Source organism: Physeter macrocephalus, chromosome 2, assembly GCF_002837175.3.
Source record: "Physeter macrocephalus isolate SW-GA chromosome 2, ASM283717v5, whole genome shotgun sequence".
In the NCBI taxonomy this organism is placed as follows: domain Eukaryota; kingdom Metazoa; phylum Chordata; class Mammalia; order Artiodactyla; family Physeteridae; genus Physeter; species Physeter macrocephalus.
The window spans coordinates 58555546-58570082 of NC_041215.1; the positions used below are offsets into that span (position 1 = coordinate 58555546).

Below are 14537 nucleotides of genomic sequence, written 5' to 3' on the forward strand. Positions count from 1 at the left end.
AAAATAAATTTATTAAAAAAAAAATACCCTACTCTAGTTAGTAAATTTGTTTCTCACAGGTGTGTGTTAGAAATTCTGAAAATACTTTATGTGGATACAAGGGTTGCACAAATAAGTAGATGTATCATAGAAAATGAGAGCCAGGCTTTTCACTGGAAAGGAAATAGAAAGTCACAAGTTGGAAAAATAAGTTACACATAAGGAAAGGGTGAAGGATAGAATGAACCCTGTGGTGTTGAATTGCATTGAAGGTATCAGTATGAACTCATGGTTTTAAAATATAGATACAGTTAGGTAAGTATAGAAATAGATACAGATATGTATGCATACATGGGTTAGTATACATGCATATATTTCTAAGCTGTGTCCATTTAGAGGGCCTAGGAACAAGGACATCCTAGTAGTAATGAGCACACTTAGTGCTTAAATCTTGGTTCAAAATACCGTTCTCCAATAAAATAAACTGGGATTTCTTGGAGAGGTGGTTGATTCCAGGTCTGGAACAGGGAAAATACAGATGAGCCTGGAACATCTTGTGGTGCCAAGCAGTAAGGAAGTGCTCAAAAAACACAGTGATTGGGTGTATCAAGGGGACACAGGAGTCACCCTGAAAGAGCTCCCCATAGCAAAGCTGAAACCATTTGAGCAACAAAATAAATAACAATAAATTAGACTCTACCATAGAATAAAATAAATACCCATGAGCCAACACTGATATAAATAAATATGTAAACAAACCAACAGTGGAGAAGGAAGAGCTCTTCCTTACAGAAGAATTCCAGTTAATAAATGTATATAGAAGAAAAAAGGGAAAGAGAAAATCACTAGTAGGCATATTCCACAGTAATAATTCTTGCAGGAAAGCTCCATCAATGGATGCTAAAACATACGAGAGAAAGTATAAGGACAAACAGGACATTTGCATAGTCCCAAAGGATCTCCTCCAAGATATTTATTAATAACAAAGGTAAAACTAGTAACTTTACAGTGGAGCATCTCGGCAGAGAGCAACTTAACCAAGTGATGAAGGTCATCACAAGTTATTGACATTATGTACCACCTGCTATGGTGTGCTGAGAAGGGTGCATCAATTCTGTGTTATTTTTGCAAAAACATATCTAATCTAATCATGAGAAAACATCAGATAAGCCCAAATTGAGGAAAGAATACTAGCCAGTTATTCTACAAAATAACTGGCTAGTATTCTTCAAAAGTGTCAAGATGAGAAAAAGACAAGGAAAGATTGAGAAATTATCAGATTAGAAGAGACTAAGGAGTCACGACAACAAAATGCAATGTGGGATCCTGGACTGGCATCTGGAACAGAAAAGCAGGTTAGTGGAAAGACTGGTCAAGTCTGGATAAAGCCTATAATTAACATTGTAACATTGTCACGATGTTAATTGCTTAGTTTTGATAGTTGCACTATAGAGAAAAGTATGAGGAAATTCTCTGTACTATTTTTGCAGTGTTTCTGTAAATCTAAAATTAATTCAAAATGAAGTTCAAAAATGTAACCAATTCAGAGGCAGGAAAAAAAGTGTGCCTCTGTTGGTCTGTAAGTCACTGGCCAAGGGAGAAGCCACGGAAAAAACAAGCCTAGAGTCAACAAAGAAGAGCTTCAACAGTACCCGTCTGCAATAAGGAAGGAGTTGGTGAATTTGTGTCAACTGCATGAAATGGAACAATATTCAAATCGGGGCTGATTTACTTGTAACCATGAGGACTTACAAGATAAAGTAGGAATTTAAAGGTCCAGGAAAAAGATTGGAAAGACCTTTGGGGGTAAGGTTGTCTGTCCCTTTTCATCTCTTATTGTCTATAAAGGTGAAAAAGGTAACTCAAATACAGAGAAAAGAAAGAGAACTCAACTCACACTGCTATACAGATCTTTCAGATTCTTGGTTCTGCCATAATCCACCGTTTCTAGAACTGTCGTATATTTGTCTTTAATCTGATGATAATTTTCTTTATATTTCACCTACAGACAAAAAGCATGGGTTATTCTTTTCTGTTGTTTGACAATATGTAAAGACAATAATGGCTTGTCCTTGTCCTGTGTACAAGGAAGACACACCTCACTGGCATTAATGCCGCTTTGAAGAGCAGTCACGTAAAGCGGTGTATCTGTGACCAGGTTATAATTTTTTAGATTTTCTTTACCTGCTGCCGTGTATTGTATCTGTGAAGAAAAAGAAAAGTCACTGAAAATGGTAAAATTCAGGTCAGTCTTCCATCAGCTTTAGCAGTTTGTGCCTACTTAGATGTACCTTTATTTCTGGGTTTCTGCTTTAATCCTAACAGAGGATACGTTGTACAGTTTGAGACTTTGCATGGCTGTCAAAACTAACAGTTTCTCTTGACCAAGAGTGGAGTCTAGATCTTTGCCACGTCCCTTCTTCCTTGTGTTGTTTTTCCATGCCTATACTCCATCCCTGACAGCAGCCCCTCCATTTCAACATTCCATTAGTCTGCCCTATCCAAGCTGAATTTCTGCTGGGAAATTTCCCAAATGTCTACTCTTTACTTCAAGACTTAACTATTTATGGTCAAAGTATGCATGTGCATTCTCCTCCCTGCCAGTTAACCTGATCAACTAAGGTGTAGATGCTTGAGAGTAGTTCACTCTGAAACACCTCCCAGATAACTTTCTGCTGTAAATGTCTATAGCCTTAAATCACAGGAGAGACTCAAACTGAGGAAGGCCAGCACCAGAACAGGCCACCAGAGAGGTTTTATTGGGCAGGGGCCTTTGGTTCCCTTAGATCATTCACTGTCAAAGCTGCTTTCTCTGGGGCACAGGGACAGCCTTGCTATCACTCCACTGAGAGCACCATGGAGCCCATCAATCCACGGTGAGCTAGTCCCTCTAAGAAGATGGCTCACCTGACTCTGGAGGTCATATGATTTCTTGGCATGGAGGATCTGGGGTGTATCCCAAACATAGCATCCAATGCCTTTCAGCCAATTCAAGTCATTTTTATACACATTCTGCAAGAAAGAAGAAACTGTGAAAGGTGACAGGTACTAACTGAATTTACAATTGAGCATTTGATAATTTCCTATCAGCCCTTGGCTGTGCTTAGTACTTAGCAGTCATAGGGTGGGTTTCTCAACACCTGGAAGGTCTTTAATGCCCTGGCCTAAAGAAGTTTAGGAAGAGAGCAACAGCTAAGTTTTAGTCTAGTGTTGAACAGATAAAATGTTTAACATAGGTGCCTCATTGCTCCAAGGGGATCCTTACACCAAAAAAGGTTACTCATGCCACTTTGTATTGAAAAGCAGCAGGGTTTAGGAATACAGGGACAATTAGAACATGGGGACCCAGGCAGGGCTGGGTGAAGCCTGTAACTTAGTCAACCTGTAGAAAGGACATCATACATCACTCAACATCTCCTGCACGTTGTGGACCCGAATAACATTGGGTTCTTCTGGAAGAGGTGTCCACTGGTGGAAGTAATGTCGGTACTCCAGGTCACTGAGGATGTACTGGCACCTTTTAGCCAGCACATGATTCATCATATCATTGGGGATATGAATATTTGCTTTGGTGTCCTCATAATGTCTTCTGTAGTTCAACTAAAGAATAATATATTTTTAAAGACAAAAAAAAGAAAGGAATTAAATGTAAATTATTCTGATCAATCTATTTTATAGTCTTATTTTCAACATAGATCAAAACCTTTAGAATAGACTAAGGTTAAAAAATGACACTTTAATATACTCTTCTTCTTTAAAAATTTCCCATCCTTTTATAACACAGGGTAAAGAGTGACTTTGTTTTCTCCTTTGTCCAAATACAGAGCCCTCACTGTGTTTGGAGGAGGCCGGAGGGAAAGGGTGAAAACTCACAGCCATCAGAGGTGCACAGGGCTAATTGGCAGGGGCGGGGGACAGTCTCAAGACTGGCTCATTCCTCACCATCCCACGCCCCCAGCTAATCTTGAACCAAAGGGCAGATTATAAATAGGCAGACTAGTATTACACTTAAGTGTGCAGATCCTCTGTTACAGTGAACTTTGCTTACCGCACTCCTCATCTGTTGGAAATCCAGACAGTGAACCACGTTGGGGAACTCACTGATTTCTTTTCCAGCCAGGTAGTGACCCTTCAGCTTCTCATAGGTCTCTTTGTATTTAAGCTGTGAAATAGGTGCAACATTGAAAATCACTGGGACTTTCTAACCAGCCCTTTGTGGCTGGAAAGACTCTCAAACTTATGAAAGGAAAAAGTCCTACTGACCTCACTGTTCACAAAGTCGGCATGCTTGGCTCCAACAATGGGAATATAGCGTTCGTCCAAGGTGTAGCCATAGGCCTTGGTTCCCTCCCATGCTCCTTTATACAGTATCTAGGACAAAGAAAGGTGTATCAACAAAAGTTTGCATTCAACTTCTTTCAGAGGCCACTCAAAAGAAAATGGTAAAATCAAGGTAAAATACTCATGTTTAAAGGCATGGCTTGAATCTTCATTAACAGCTGTTAGTGTGCGTACTTAAGAACAGGGAAGAGTCTTTGGCCTTGTTGCAAATTAAATCTACAGACCCTGAGGTATTTTATAACAGAGTTTAACTGTATTTACAGTTCTAATAAAAGTGAAAACAAATTTGCACACAGAGAGAGAATCACCAAAGATGGCTTCCCATTCGACATATACACACATACGCTACACACACATCACCTTTAGATTAGCTGAATTAAAATTTGGAGGGCAAGTCCTCCACTTGTTGGCTGGAGATATATGTACATGATTGCTAAAGAGGGACCAGCCTTTCCTCTCTTCTCTGTTGGTAGTTGCTTGGTCCTATGTGCGCCCAGAAGTGACATAGCTCTTTTTAAGTTATTGTCTCTCTCTTTATCTGAATGTCTCCCTCACTTACAGGGGCTCCTGGAGGGTTTGTCTCATTGATCTTTAGCTCCTCAGTGCCTCTCACAGGGCCTGGCACATCACAGAGGCTTAAACAACACCAGCTGGATAACACTATTTGCCCTGAATAATACGCTACTTCTAATAAACAGGACTAAATACAACAAAAACAATAGATCTCCTTATAAGTTCAGCTGCTCACAAAATCAGCCAAGAATGTGAATACTGACAAGAGCTTAAAATTCGGAACTGAGTTGTATATCACATAAAATGGAACTTACGGTACTGTAGAGTTTTCCCATGTCTTTGGAATGGGTGATATATGGTGTATCTGGAGAAAAGGTATACTTGCCCTTTACTAATTTATTAAATGTTTCTTTATATTTTACCTGAGGGGAGAAAAACAAAACCAAACCTTTGATTATTCTAAATGTATATTTAAAGTTTCACAAGATCTACCTAGCAAGATAATAATTAGTCTACATTTAGAGATTAACTAACTGGTTAAATTTCACTATATGATATATAATTTATATTATAACTAATATAATGGAAAGCTTTGGATAATAATTTAGACATTATCTAAAAGTGGGTATAGTATACCACCTACTAGTGACTTTTAAGACATTCTCCCCCGAAGATTTTCTTATAATTTACTCCCTATCGTCTCACAAACAGTTATCTGGAGTTACGCAAGCCTGTTCAACTACAGACAACTAAGTCTCCAGTTTGCGTCTCTCATTATACACAAAGCAAACTTACATCACTTTGATTGACTGAGTTAATCTTGGCCAGAACAATCTCTGGAGGATCCACCACACTTGTAAAGTTAGGATAGTTGGCAAGAGCATCTTTCTTATATTTTATCTGCAAAGAAATAGAGACGATTAAGACAGGTGTCCCCCCGCGCCCCCACATGGGGATAGGTACATAGCCCCACATGGCAGGTAAGGAGGCCAGGCCTTATGTAAGAAGAACAGGCTTTGCTTACCTGAGTCACCATTTCCTGGTTCTTGGTAACCCTCACATGGTCTACAGAATCCAGGGGGATCCAACCAATGCCTCGGAGCCACTCCAGGTCAGCTTTGTAGACATTCTGAGAGCAGGAAGGGAGACATGATGCAGGTATAAATGACTCAGGCACAGGATGACAGGCAGCAGGTTAGAAACAATGTTTTCAGAAGCTTTTTAGGGTTTTCTCTCTAGTGGCTGTTGTCTCATTGATTCAATCATGATTTCATCTGTACACCTGAGCAACATTTCTTGAGCCTGTTACTACAAATGAAGAACTATGGAAGGTTATTTGAGGGATAAGTATAAGGAAGGCCTCTAAGTGTAAAGAGAAGTTACTTAGAAAGTGCAAAGTGGTTAAGGGCTATGAGAGGAAGACCATGCAGATGCTGTGGGAGTTGAGGGTAAGGGACCATTGTTTTCATCTGTGAGCATAAGAGAAGGTTTTACCAAGGAAGTTATAGTTACACAGAAATACATGGGGGCATTTAGACTAAGTAAAGGAAATCACACAAGTAAATGTTCATGTACTGTAGGGTTGGGGGAAGCATCCCTCCAGCCCATCTCTACGCTTCCCCCTCACTTCCTGAATTCTCTCAGCCCATCCCACACCAAATAAAGAGGAGTTGCTAATCTTTTTAAAGTTTCAGAGTGGTCATCCTCCTGCAGCAACCAGTGAGATGGGATGTTCAAGTTCACCACCTGTGCTACAGGCAGTCTTTGACATCCTGTTTCTGTTTTGGGAATGATGAGAAGACCCAGGTCGGGGTAGCTCCTCGGCGCACCTGAGCATCACATCGATGCACTGTGTTTCTGTTCCCCAAAGACTGCTGGTGGCAGGTAGAGATCTTGATTCAGGTTTCAGTGGGAGGTGGCCTGAGATCTATTCTCCATCCCAGCTTTAAACTCTGCATAAGGGATTCTGGGCCTCATGCAGCTCATCAGTACATTGTGTCCTCTTTGCTTTGATTCCTTGTAAGCAACTCCTTCATAAATGCCATGAGGAAGGAGATGCTCAGCAAAGCAAGAAGGCGGCATTCCCAGGTCCTTGACTATACTATCATCTAACATAGCCAAAATCCCAACTCCATCTCAGCTCTCACCCCAGCCAATTATTATTTTAAATCAGTTGATAATTTTCCATGCAAATGTGAGGAGTTGTTGATGGCAGAGATGGTACAAAAGCAGATTTTTAAAAAATTGACCTTGAAAGTTACTCAGAAATGCAGTGAGCAGGCAAAGCTGTCCGTCACTGCTCCCAACCTTTCTCTACTTCATATCCAGTCTTAATTACCTTCTGAGAGCAAACTAAGTATTTATGGTCCCAAGTGTCATAGACTGGTGGTTCTAGCATGCTGCTTATGATTCTCAGAGTAGACCATACGTTTCTAGATAATTAAGAAACAAAAATCACTTACATCGCTTTGTAGGTCATAGGCCTTCCTTGCCTGAATAACATCATTTTGGTCAGGGTGACACGTCCATTGGTGCAGGTAATTGCGGTAATCAATATCACTGACAAGGTCCTGCCCCTCCTTGGCCGCCAACACCGACACCATATCAGGAGGTATATTGATTCTGGTCTTTGTTTTATGATAGTGCTCTTTGTATAGTCTGTCATTCTGAATCTGGCCTGCGTGCTCGAACCAAACCAGTTTAGGATCATCTCTCATCGTCGGGACACCAACATAATGACCTTTCTGCTTGACATGGTCAGCTTTGTATTTCAGCTGGTGGGAAGAGGAACAGAGATCCCATCAGCTTTGACAAGCACACAAGGCAAAGGGGGCTTGAAACATCAGCAAACCCAGTCCCCCAGCTTTTTGTGTTACTCCCCCAAGACTAAATATCAAAAAACATTGAAATAGGGAGGGAGGGAGGCTCAAAAGGAAGGGGATATGGGGATATGTGTATACGTATAACTGATTCACTTTGTTGTACCGCAGAAACTAACACAACATTGTAAAGCAATTATACTCCAATAAAGATATTTTTTTTAAAAAGTAAAAGAGAAAGAGCAACAAGATTGCACGAAATAATTGCAAGATTATATATAAATCTTTTGTATAAAATAATAGAAATAAAATAATCATTATTTCGCTCAGTAGATGTAATTATTTAAGGAGAACCACGTAAGTACTGACAGACTCTCTCATTGATCAAACTTTAGTCAGGCTCCCCTGGGCCCTCTTCTTGATGAGGACTCCACTTTGGTCTCTATCTTTGCTGGGGCTGCATAGCCCAGTTTTACCAAAAATTCTGTTAAATTTTAGCGGAGTTTAGTAGGAATCCCCCTATCCTTGATATCTCCTTTTAGTAACCTTCCGTCCACTGGACCCCTCACTGTTCCTTGGCTATAAATCTTCAATTGTCCTTTCTGTATTTGGACTTGAGCCCAGTTCTGTAATCAGGTTGCTTTTCCCCTTTTGCTATAGTTTTTAAATAAAATCTATTTTTACCACTTTGCTAAAAAACAAAACAAAACAGAAACATTGAAATAAATAGATAGATATGAAGAAATATCAATTTAAAAATAGAAAAACATACACTTATTTTCTAATTCTGGCAATATTGTATTTGAAAGCTTAGAGAATAGAAGAAAATGGAATAGAAGAAAAAACAAAGACTTCAAATGATAGTTTCTAAAGAAGCCAAGAAAAAAAGATGAAGAATGCCAAAAGCCCATGGGAAAAGGACCAGAAGGGAGCAGGTACTGTGACCATCCCCAAGCCTGGCCAGGCCTGCCAGCCAACAAGGAACTCTCCATTACGCTACATGCCTTAGCATAAATGGGTTCCTGCACAGGGAAGGTCCAGCCTTTGCAAAGCACACTCATATCAGAATAAATTACCTCGCTCTGAACGTCACTAGAGTGATGGGCATGAACAAACGGCACAGCATCCGGAGGCAAAATATAACTGGTGGCTTTTTGTTTCTCCCAGTTTTCCTTATAGAGGTACTAAAAGACAGAGAGCCATGACAAAGGGTTAAACCAAGGAGTCAGAATGGAGGGATAAGTCTCCTATTGTTATGTTACGGTCCTCTGTCCCCATACAAAGTGCCAGGCATCCAGGTAAAATCCATACCTGGTCCAGTATTCGGGCTGCCTCCTGGGCAGCGTGCAGCTGAGGGGTTTCTGTGAGGGTGTACTTTGATTTGGTGTCATTCCAATCTTTTCGGTATTTAATCTAGAAATGAGAAGAACGTTGGTAAGTTCTTTGATATTAAGAAAACATAATGTTGTCCAAGCAAATGCTAGCATCATTCATCTCAACGCTCACAATCTGTATCTCAGACAATGACTGCACGCTGAGTGTAAGTAAGTGGAAAAGCTTTGGAAATGATATATTCCCAACAGAGCAATTTTAGAATGACAGTCATGTACTTACATCATTTAGGATTTCACCACTTTGTTTTGCTGTCACGTAATCAACTCTGTCATCCACGGGAGTAAAGTTGAGAGTTTCTATTTTTGTGCGATATTTTTTCTATGGGAAAGAAAATATCTTTTAGATAGCTGTAGTCTCTGGTCCTGTGTGAGTTGATAAAGATATGGTGCATTTAAGGACCCTTCTCTACTAGAGGCATAGAATGCCGTATGTCAATGGCATCTTCCTGGCAATTTGGCTTTCTTCTTAGCATTTTATTTTTTAACAAATGGGTTGACTTCTTACACCTTCCACAGATTTTAAAGTAGCAGGTTTGGTTAGCTCCCAAAGCCATGTAATGCATCATTATGTGAACTCAGTGCATTTTTTTTTTCAACTGGACAAACTTCTCTCAAGTGTATTGCTATTGCTGACAAAAGAAGTTTTCTATTTATACAATTCTAAGCATTGTTGAGTGTAGATGGATGTGATTCCATAATGTGAAAGGGACAGTACAGGATTATTTTGGAAAAATGTACGTCTGGCTTAAATGACAGCAATTGAAATTGTTAAAACTGCTGATAGGGAATGACTGCATTTTGGCTCGTATATTTTTTGTTCAGTCTCTTAGGAAATGTGCTGAATGGCAGGATAAGATCCTGGAATACCTCACTGAAGATATCTGCAGCGTGCTTGGCATGATTGACAGAGACAGAATCATCTGGCATCCAGCCGATCCCACGTAACCATTCCAAGTCAGCCTTGTAAACAGCCTGTGAAAATAAGACCAGGAAGAAGTCAGTGACCCTGGTCATATTTATTCTATCCATTGGTCTGATGGAGAAATGCAATTTAAGAATGACATACTCAAGCAGCCAGATAAGTAACGTAAGTAAATTAACTATGAGGCCAGGTGGTATGACAAACCAGCTGGGGACATATTTGCTATTTAAAGGGGGTTAGCCTCAATTCAGCTCCAGGTTATTGGTGCCAAGGGCTAATGCATGTCTGGAGCTGCATCCTCTGATTTTTTTTCAATAAAAATGGGAACCCCTAGATTTGTACACAAAATTCCCTGATTTAAAAACCTTGGCAACTTAATTCAAAATTTAAAAATACTGTGTCAACTAAAATAGCATATCTGTGACTACATCCTGCCCATGGACTGCTGATATTTTAGTTACAATTTAAACCTCTGTTGCTACTTAAATTCTATTAAAATAATATTTTCAGAGTAGCTGTCTTTAACCGGAAACAGTTAAGAACTATATTCACACTACCACTTATTTCTTGATACAAAGTCCAGATCCTTCATGGCTCTGGTGATTTTGATACCATACTATAAAGTCTAACCAAAACCAAATTCTTCACTATATAAAGATGTGAAGTGATGATGCAAGGATTTAATGACACAAACTTTCTGGGAGTCATGGGAAAATGATGCAAGAGTTCAGGCTAAAATGCAGCCCACTCACATCGCTTTGCAGATCGTAGGCTTTCCTGGCCTGAATCACGTCTTGCTGGTCAGGCACACACATCCATTGGTGCAGGTAATTGCGATAATCAATGTCGCTGACCAGAGCCTGGCAATGTTTAGAGTGTGTGATGGAAAGCATATCCGGAGGGCTCTGGAACTTAGACTTCCATTTGGCCCAGTGCAGCCGGTACTCTCTTTCATTCTGAATCTTGCCAGCTATGAGGGCCCAGCGGATCTTGTTGTCATCCCTGGCTGTGAGGGTACCCACGTAGTGTCCCTTCTGCTTCTCATGATCAAGCTTGTATTTATACTGGAGACAGAAAAACAAAGCAGATGGATCACAGCACGAACTCTCAATGCACCTAGGGCATTTGTTTGAAAAACTGAGGAGTTAAACAAGGCCACACTCACATCACTGGCGATCTCCCTGGAGGCCTTGGCGGCCTGGATAGGGATGGCGTCCAGCCGTACATCACAGCTCATCTTCATCTCATCCCAACCTTCGCGGTAAATTTTCTGAAGAGGAGGAAAAATAAGGTATCGTCCCAGATTCAAACTTACTAATGACTCCAAGGGTTCAAGTAGAATTAATATCAGAGGGGTGCATTTTTGAAGTCCCAGAACCAGTTTAAAAAAAGAGACTAGGTGAAAGAATCATTCTGTACCAATGTACTAGAGAACAAAATCATGTCTGGAATCCAAAGATCTGGGCTTGACAAGAGTTCTTTCTTTTTTTTTTGAATTATAGCTTTGATGTAGTTGTTCATGGTTTATGTAAAAGGGTTTATCTGCTTCTTGTATTGGTGTATTAGTAGCACTGGGATATGTTTAAGTTCAGACATTGGCAGGCTAGTATTGAATTTCTCTAGTTTAATAATTCTATTTATTTAATTCAATTTTTAATCTTCAGAATTATAAACTTTTTACATTTGAGTTTTTTTCCTCTCTGTATGGTTTCTTAGATCTTCTAATACTATTGATGATGCATATTGTTTGGGAATGTTAGATTTTCTTTCTGAAGCACCATTGGATGTAACGGCTATTTTCTAAGTGCAGCACTGTTTTGTTTGTAAAGAGAAGTCAGTTAAAGTAGTGACTGATTTACAGATAGCCCTCTAAAAATATATTCACATTTAAGTGGATACCTTCTGCACTGACGATGTCAGAAAGACTCAGAAATAAGAGTAATTTAAATGTATAAATCAGAAATCATACCTATCACTATGGGAGCTTGAACAGTGCAGAAAGGAGAAGTGAATTTCAATCATTGACAGTTTCATGGCCTTTTCATATTTGAGAAATGAGTGCTTAGATAAATTTTGTCCTTGTAATGGACAAGTTTTATATGAATTTTCATTCAAGTTTTTGTATGAATTTTGGGTGGTCCAATTTTAACATTTGACTTGTTTATTTTGTACAAAAGAAAAAAGTGTTCTCCACATTTAAATGTATTATACTAGAGAATATTTCATGCAAATTTGTAATGTTATTTAAACTTTTAAATTTTATTTTGTTTTATTACATATACTGTTACACTATTTTTTCTTATGTAATTTTTTTTTTGGTTTATGTGGTCAAATATATTTTTTATTTGAACTACAAAAAAAATTGGGCTTGAGACCTAACTTCTTCACCTACTAACTTTGAGAATGTGGGCAAATTCCTTAATATTTTTAAGTCTTAACTTCCCCATATGATAAAAACAAAATAACAGTCTTACCCATGTGATTAGTGTGAAGATTAAATGAGTTAATTTAACATGGATTTCCTTGGTTACCCATAAAATGATATACAAATATTCTGCAAAAGTTGTACTTTCTAAATGATGGAAATAATTAAAAATAGTGAATTTTATCGAGATTATACTACTGGCAACAAACATCATGTATGAAGAAAGTGTATATTTTGGTTAACATTCAAAAAGGATGTTTGATTCTTCCAAAACAAAAGTCATTCTCATTAGTATCTAAATATCTAAATTTAACAACTTTACTTTTGGCATAGTTTCAATTACTAGTCTTGCTTATATCATGACATTAATGGTAGGGTTCTGGTATTTCCAGCTGAGAAATTTATCATGGAAAAGAGAGCACATGAGACCTTCCAGAATTCCCCTGCCAAAGATACCTATGGCGCAGAAGGAAGAGGCTGAGGAGACTACACTGCAGTGAAGAGCTGGCTGTTTCTCCATCCAGTCACGGCAATAAGAGTACACTGCACCATATACTGATTCTGGTCCAAAAAAAAAAAAAGGATCAATGCCTCAAAATTTTGTTTTCTTCCCAGCCCTTGGAAAAAAATTAGCTCCCAAGAGGCTCACTACAATAGAGTTGGTGGTGCAGTTTGGCATATGGTGAGTAATCTTTGCTTGGAAGGCTCCTTCTCTCACAAAGATTTATTATTTTTTGAAAGATGCAAAGTTCCAAGCCATGGTGGAATGCATTAAGGTAGTATCCTTCTTCTAAGGTCATACTTGTTCTACACACAGAAAAAGCTCTGTGATCCATGAAGGTGATACCTTTCTTGAACTTTCTTAAACTGTGAAGCTAGCCATGTAAGCGAATTCTCTTTTCATCTAATAGACTTTTTAGTTGATACTCTTCCTTTCCCTGGGCATGTAATGATTTATTCTGCAAATAATGATAATTTTGCCTTGTTCTTTCCAATATTTATCTCTTATACTTATTCTTATGTAATTATTTTGCTGTGAATAAGAAGCTTATCACTTAGCTACTTCCAGCAAATATTAATAAATGGGAATGTTATGGGTATTCTTGTTTTATTCCTGACTTGACTGAGAAGCTTACTTACTTGAGGATGAGCCTGGCCTTTGATATGAGATTTATTCTGTTATGACAAGAAAATATTCATTTATTCTTATTTTGCTGAGATTTTATTTTTTAAAATAAGAATGGATATTGGATTTGGTCACACATCTTTAAAAAAAATTTTTTTTTATTCATCAGTATTTATTTATTTATGGCTGCGTTGGGTCTTCGTTGCTGCATGGGGGCTTTCTCTAGTTGCGGCAAGCAGGGGCTACTCTTTGTTGTGGTGCGTGGGCTTCTCATTGCAGTGGCTTCTCTTGCTGCGGAGCATGGGCTCTAGGCGCGCTGGCTTCAGTAGTTGTGGCTCACGGGCTCTAGAGCGCAGGCTCAGTAGTTGTGGCACACGGGCATAACTGCTCCGCGGCATGTGGGATCTTCCCGGACCAGGGCTCGAAGCCGTGTCCCCTGCATTGGCAGGCAGATTCTTAACCACGTGCCACCAGGGAAGTCCCACACTTTTTTTTTTTTAAACAACTTTATTGGAGTATAATTGCTTTACAATGGGGTGTTAGTTTCTGCTGTATAACAAAGTGAATCAGCTATATGTATACATATATCCCCATATCCCCTTCCTCTTGCGTCTCCTTCCCATCCTCCCTATCCCACCCCTCTAGGTGGTCCCAAAGCACCGAGCTGATCTCCCTGTGCTATGCGGCTGCTTCCCACTAGCTATCTATTTTAAATTTGGTAGTGTGCATTAGTCCATGTCACTCTCTCACTTGGTCCCAGCTTACCCTCCCCCCTCCCCACCACATGTCTTTTTAAATCTAATAAAATGAGCATACGATTTTTCTCTTTTGTTTTATCACATTATTAGGTTTCTGAATACAGAACACTCTTGGCATTCCTGAATGAACCCTAGTTGTTTGTATATCATATTCATGTGTTACTGAATTTGATTGGTTAATATTTCATTTACGATTTTCCCCATTATTATTGGTCTACAGTTTTCATTCGTGGAACTATCTTTGACAAGTTTTGATAACG

The 14537-nt window shown here is 39.1% G+C and overlaps 1 protein-coding gene across 1 annotated transcript in view; it reads right to left on the reverse strand.

Annotated features, from left to right (window-relative positions):
• The window catches only part of NEB (nebulin), a 235517-nt gene that overhangs the window by 64730 nt on the left and 156250 nt on the right, over window positions 1-14537 (reverse strand). The window contains exons 93-108 of the mRNA XM_028477867.2: window positions 11134-11238; window positions 10721-11032; window positions 9914-10018; window positions 9267-9365; window positions 8964-9065; window positions 8729-8836; window positions 7296-7607; window positions 5858-5962; window positions 5629-5733; window positions 5148-5255; window positions 4243-4350; window positions 4028-4141; window positions 3382-3579; window positions 2887-2991; window positions 2078-2182; window positions 1877-1981 (exon numbers count right to left, since the gene is read on the reverse strand). Coding sequence (XP_028333668.1) covers window positions 1877-1981; window positions 2078-2182; window positions 2887-2991; window positions 3382-3579; window positions 4028-4141; window positions 4243-4350; window positions 5148-5255; window positions 5629-5733; window positions 5858-5962; window positions 7296-7607; window positions 8729-8836; window positions 8964-9065; window positions 9267-9365; window positions 9914-10018; window positions 10721-11032; window positions 11134-11238 — 2196 coding nt within the window. The remainder of the gene's footprint in view (window positions 1-1876; window positions 1982-2077; window positions 2183-2886; window positions 2992-3381; window positions 3580-4027; window positions 4142-4242; window positions 4351-5147; window positions 5256-5628; window positions 5734-5857; window positions 5963-7295; window positions 7608-8728; window positions 8837-8963; window positions 9066-9266; window positions 9366-9913; window positions 10019-10720; window positions 11033-11133; window positions 11239-14537) is intronic.